The 5,963-nt window shown below is 49.4% G+C and overlaps 1 protein-coding gene across 1 annotated transcript in view; it reads right to left on the reverse strand.

Moving 5' to 3' along the window:
• The window catches only part of Itih6 (inter-alpha-trypsin inhibitor heavy chain family member 6), a 59,000-nt gene that overhangs the window by 37,509 nt on the left and 15,528 nt on the right, over nucleotides 1-5,963 (reverse strand). Inside the window, 1 exon segment of the mRNA XM_017799555.1 lies at nucleotides 1,436-1,609. Within this exon segment, the coding sequence (XP_017655044.1) occupies nucleotides 1,436-1,609 (174 nt within the window).

Below are 5,963 nucleotides of genomic sequence, written 5' to 3' on the forward strand. Positions count from 1 at the left end.
GGTGGGGGTGGGGGTGGGGGGCGGAGTGACAGTAGGAGCCAGAGCTCAGGGCAATGGCCGTGTTGCTCTAACACCATTTCCTGCCAAATGCCATGTATTCTGCCTGCATTTCTTCTCCGGGCAATTGTGGAAAAGGGAAAGCATGAAGCGGCAGGCAACGCCTCTGTGACCTCAACACACATAAATGGCAGAACACCAGGTCGAGGCCCTGCTGCACCTGTTGCCATGGTACCCTCCCCTGACCCCCTGAGAGGGTGAGCTACTTCCACCCCTTCAGGGATGTCCTGCCATAGCTCTGCGATGCTATTTCCTCTCTGCATGCCTTTCCCTTCACTCCAGGCAAGAGCTACTCAATTTCCATAAACGACTTAAGTGTCAGCTCCTTCAAGTAGTCTGTCCTGAAGCCTCCTGGGTCACTATCTCGCACACCCAGCTGAACACAACACTTAGGGAGGGCGTATGAGGTCTCTGAAGTCAGTATGGATCTGACTGCTTCACAATCAAGAGCTGGCTGGGGGAGAGAGAGGTTGGGAGTTGAAGCCAGTTCATTCTTAGTTTCCAGGGGCAATGTGCCGGGATCTGGGCTGGGGTGGCTTTGCTGGGTGATGTGTCAAGCTACAAATGAAGGAAGAGCCGGTGCACAGACCTCTACTGGGGTGGGGTAAAGAGAGGAGTCCTGGGGGGTTGTGGCCATGAGGGGGGCAGTTGGCGAGGGATCCAGGTGAGAGGCAGATGCTGACAAGGAGGAGAAGAGGGGCAAAGACAGATCCAGGGCAGCAGTGTGTCTGAGCAAATGCTCCTGCTTCCTGAGGGCCTGACTCAGGTAGTGGTGGAGAATGGTGCCTGATGGGGCAGGGCCCATCCTGAGGCTGATTTGCTCTGCTGGGCAGGATGTGAAGAGGCAGGAAAGCCTGCTGGGAGCTGATTTCCCAGGTTATGGTCACCCTCATCTGCAAGCCCAGGGCCTTGGATCAGGGCTGTCCTGCTCAGCTGGAGTGCAGGACGTTTCCACTCTCTGCAGGGGTTGCAGGGTTAGTTGACACACTCCCTTGTAGGCAGGCGCCTCATGATTTAGAGAACGTTCTCAGGGCCAAACACCGCAAGAAATCAAGGACAACCTCACAGTGTCCAATTTCATGTCAATTGGTATGTGAGGCCAATTACCCACCACTGCCTCAATTTGTAAAAAGGAACGCCTCAGAGCTGGTGTAACCGGACAAAACTCGGTGGGCTCATTCAGGCTCTGCTTCAGCTCCTTCAGTTTCGAGTCTCTACCTTGTGCGGTGTGCATGTGATTCCCAAGGTGATGAGTCAAGTGCCTTTACCCATCCTCCCAGTCCTGTTCACTAAGTTTCATCTGCTAGTATGACCCCGAGCCTGGCCCGGGGCCACGTGACTGCTGCTGCTCAGGTAGTATGCAGTTCCCGAGGCCCACACACCTGCACATCTCCAATGATGTCCTCCATGACCACATCATAGTGAACAATGAAGTTGGCCGTGGTGCCTGAGCTGGAGAAAGCAGACTGGTCTTGCAGTGTTGGGGAGAACGTGATACGGACACAAGTCTCTCCACTCTGCATCCTGGTGGATGGGGTCAAGTCGGCCTGACCTGTATGGGTAGGTGGGGAGGGTTGGGGCCAGGCAGCACGGAGGATTCAACAGACAGAAAAGCCATGGATGGGGACAGCAAGAGGGGCAACGTGTGGGGTGGGTGAGATGTGGAACTCCTGATACCACCTGCTCCCTCCCCTGCCTACCATGCCCTTCCAGATGCCCCAGCTGCACTCTTGCCTCAAGCCCCAAGAGTCTCCTGCATGTCCCCCTCCATCACACCCTGCCTGACAGACCCAGGCCTACCCTCAGCTCCCAGCACTGGGGTTTTGTCCTTCACTCACAACCTCACCCTGCCTCACTCACTTTCCACCAGGCACAAGGCCCATCTCTGGAGGACTGGCTTGTCCCCAAGTCCATAGGGAGCCTGGATCTCCCTCCAAGAGAGTCAGTGTAGTGTGTGTGAAGACAGAGACAGTCAGGGCCAGGGCCTGGGTCTTCGCCCATCCCCCTTCCTTCTGTGAGAAAGAGCAGGCTGGGGGGGCGGGCTCTTCTCTGGGGTAGAAATGCATGGGTTTTCTTTCTCTTCTGCCCCCCTCTCTCCCAGCATCATATGTGTGAATAAGCCTTTTAGCATCTCATGAAATCACTGATGGCTTCTGGTCTCGGATGTTTGCTGAGCTGCCTGCAAGAGCAAGTCCTCTGGAATCTTAGTCCAAGACAAGTGTCCATTTAGAAATGTGTCTGTGCCTCCTTTTCTCCTCAAAATGGAGACTTGGGAATTCTGCCCCTCCTCCTCCCTGCTACAGCTGTCAGGAAGCTTAGGAGCAAACCAAGTCTCCATACTCTGAGGTGCCTGCTCACATACATTCCCTGGGCTTCCTTCCTCCCAGAGCTCTTTGTTTGGTTTTATCCCCACAGGATTGCTTCTATCCTCTGTTTTAACCCTTAAGGAGAAGGGGGAGGGAGCTGCCATTTATAGTCTGGGGCTGAAGCATGCAGGCTGCTTGACGCAGCTGGCCCCTGGGCCCATGTCCCTCTTACTGCCCTGGGTACCTGGACCAGTTACTCCTTTCTCTCAGCCTCAGCCCTCGCATCCACAGCACAGGGGTGGTATTGCTCCTTCTTGAGAGGAGCTTGCCTGTGGGGTTGAATATGAGCTCATTTGGAACCACATCTGGATCTTCCTGGGTAGCAAATGATGGGAAGGATTACCAGGATCATCAGTATTCGTTACGATACTTCAGACCATTTGGAGGGGGGAATGGTCTCCATTTCTTACAGTGGGTCTTAGGGTATGGCTCCATGTGAGTGATTCCGTGGCATGAACATGGCCCTAGGTGCCATCCTCGGCTCTGAGCAAAAATTCTCGCCTTGGTCCTGGGCCGTAGATGCCATCTTCCTCATTTTACAGATCATTGAAGAGAAGTAGAGCCGTGGGCTGACTTGCTCTGGTGGCCCCGCTTTATGGCAAGTTCAGTCTGGCTTTTGAACCCAGCCTATGGGTGTGTGTCTTTCCACATGCTCCATGCTGCTCCTCTGACTAAGCAAGGTCCCACCAACCAGGTCCTCCATCTCTGAGAGGATGGTCACTTCAACTTTGTATTTGCCGTGTGCCTGTCTGTTGAGCTCTTTTTTTTTCCTTTTTTTACTTCTTATTATTTTGTTCTTGTTTTTTAATTTTTAAGATTAATAACCACGTGATTAGGAGAAGCATTTCATTACAACTTTAACATATTCAGGATCATGTTCCAGAGCAGGGATCTCTTTCAAAAGTGGCTGTAAATTTTTAGGTTCACAGTTGAATTAATACAGTTATAAAGTATTGAACTCAGTATAAACCCTGTAAGACACAAAATTGAATGAGTTTTTATTCTTAAAAGAAGTGTAGGGTCTCTCCCTTCCCTCGTGGGTCATTGGCCACGGGTCCATGAGGACAAAGGGAGCTGAAGTGACGAACAGGGTTAGGATGGCCAGTGAGCACTGATGGAAGAAAGCCCTTCTGGGGAGGCAGGTCAGTGATTCAGTGAAACAGCTCCAGACTCAGTGAAACAGCTCCGTTTATTCAGTGGGGGTTAGGGAAAATATAGTGTGGAGGCAGTAGCCAATGCTTCAGCTGATAGGTGCTCATAGTATGCTTTATTTACATGTGGCAGTAGGCTCCTATAGTCCAATTACCCGGCAATGCCTAATTATCATATAGAAAAAACCTGGGGGTAGTTTCTACTCCAGGTAACTATGCCAAAGGTCATGTTCCAAATACGGTCAGGTATCCATGCTTGGCAGCGCTTTCCAGGTAAGTCAGGCAGAGAGCAGGAGGCCCCTGCTGAGAAAGGGAGTCTTCCTATAGCGCTGAGCCCCTTAGAGCTATCTGGACATGGAGCACTACAACCCTAGCAGCAGGGTTCCCCAACATCTCCCCCTGTTTTGTTTTACAATGGAGAAGTGTCATCATAAGCTTTAAGAGCCAACTCATCTATCTTGGGAGAATCCAAAGTTTGATAATTGACCATGACCTCCTTGGTAGTAATTTTTGCAATGGTAGTAATTTGTCGGCGAAGAAATTGTATGAAATGGAGCAAGCATCAAAATGACACACAGCATGATCGGGGGCTAACAAAGGTTAGGAGCCATAAAAACAAGGGGTTATTAAACCAACCTAATTGTTCGGTGGGTTGAAATCTTGAAAATAGATCATTACAAAGTTTTTTGAGAGTATTAACATTGGTCTCAACAACATTTGATTCATTCACAAAAAAACAGCATTCCTCTCCCCCTGTGTTCAGCAGTTACTAAGTCCAGTGCTCTTCTGTTTTGGAGCACAACCCTGGCAAGAGAGTTCATTTGTCTTTGGAGAGACTCGAGGCTGTCAGTAATGGATGCCATTGCCTGGTCCAGCTTGTCTTGAAAGTCTCCTGCCAGGTGATGGGTTTGTATAATAGCTGCAGTGGCAGTGCCTCCGGCACCCATGGAGAGGGCAAGTCCAAGTCCCACTAGTAAATGGATGAAGATTTCTCTCTGCTAGCGGGTATGAAGGAGGAGGGCAGCCTCTTCTTCCTCAAATAGGTACACCTGGGGAGTAATCATTGCAGGTACACAAAAGGTGGACAAAGAGGAGTTAACACAGTGTTGGGCTTTTCCTTTGCACCATAGCAAAAGAGGAGGGGCAATGCATGCTGTCTTGGAGAGAGTAATGTTAGTGAGGCATTTGTAATGAGTAGGCTTACTCTTGCTGGAAATGCAAATTGGATAGTTAGCCAGTTGTTCGAATAAGGGAATATCCATCAGATGAGAGTCGGTGAAATCTTTTTTCATTTCTGGGTAAAGAAGGGTGGTATTAGCTGGTACTGTTGTCAGTAAAGGTCTATTGCTGGATGCACAAAAGAAACAGAGGCATTGGGGTGGATGGTGAAGGGAAGAAAGTTAGCAACATATTGAATGTATTGGCTCCAGGACATAGTTGATCTTATCTGGTCCTCTGTTTGTTTTTCCTGTAGAATATTATGATGAGTTCGCATGGGCTTAGCTGCAGGTACAAGCTGTCGAGAGATATGAAAGTCAGCTGTAGGGTAGGTAGAGAATGCACCTGGGTAGAACTTTCCCATTACTCCGATACACCAGCAATCATCCCATGGATCTGCAACATATATTAGGGAATAGTCGTGGTTCCCATAGAGATACTTATTATCCTTTAGATAGATGGGTCTTTCCTGTCCTGTTATGCCCTGATATCCCCCAGTTAATCCTAGTTCCAACCTACAGGGATTGAAATAGCGGCAGCCCCCATAGGTATCAACTTCCTTGAGGCATGATGGATCTGTCTGTTGGAAAGGGAAGCAAACATATTCATTAGTTTTGTATCTGCTAGCATTTGGGTATTCTTCTGGAAGGAATAGTTCAAGTTTAAAAGTCCCCCCGTCAAAGGGGGAGTCCTGGGGGCCAGCAATAACCACATGAAAATGGCGGGCATTGCTCTCATCCGTTTCTGCTTTAATGCCAGGAACTGGCTCTGCCAGCAAACGCTGGCTTTCCTTGATGATCCTGTGGGTCAGCCCGGCCATCTTGTCAGATCCTGAGTTCGGCCTCTGCTCTTGTCTCTGCCTCTGCTCACCTCACGCACGCTCTCCATTTCATTTTAAAATATGCTGTTTCCTACATTTTTAATGCTACTAACACTTTGATGTTTGCACATGTGTCTTTAATCTCTATGTATCTGATGATTGCTAGTCACAGTCGGTTACACTCGGATCCTTAGTACCCGAGTATGGATATAAAGTCATCAGGTAGATTTATGGAGTCAATATAATTTTTAAGAGTCCATTTGTATAGCTAAAGGCTACATAACAAGAAACAATGCCAGACAGGCGATACCTTCTTTTGAGTTGTTGGCCAGGGTGGCCAAAGGGATTCCC

Source organism: Nannospalax galili, unplaced genomic scaffold, assembly GCF_000622305.1.
Source record: "Nannospalax galili isolate Female #2095 unplaced genomic scaffold, S.galili_v1.0 scaffold1759, whole genome shotgun sequence".
In the NCBI taxonomy this organism is placed as follows: domain Eukaryota; kingdom Metazoa; phylum Chordata; class Mammalia; order Rodentia; family Spalacidae; genus Nannospalax; species Nannospalax galili.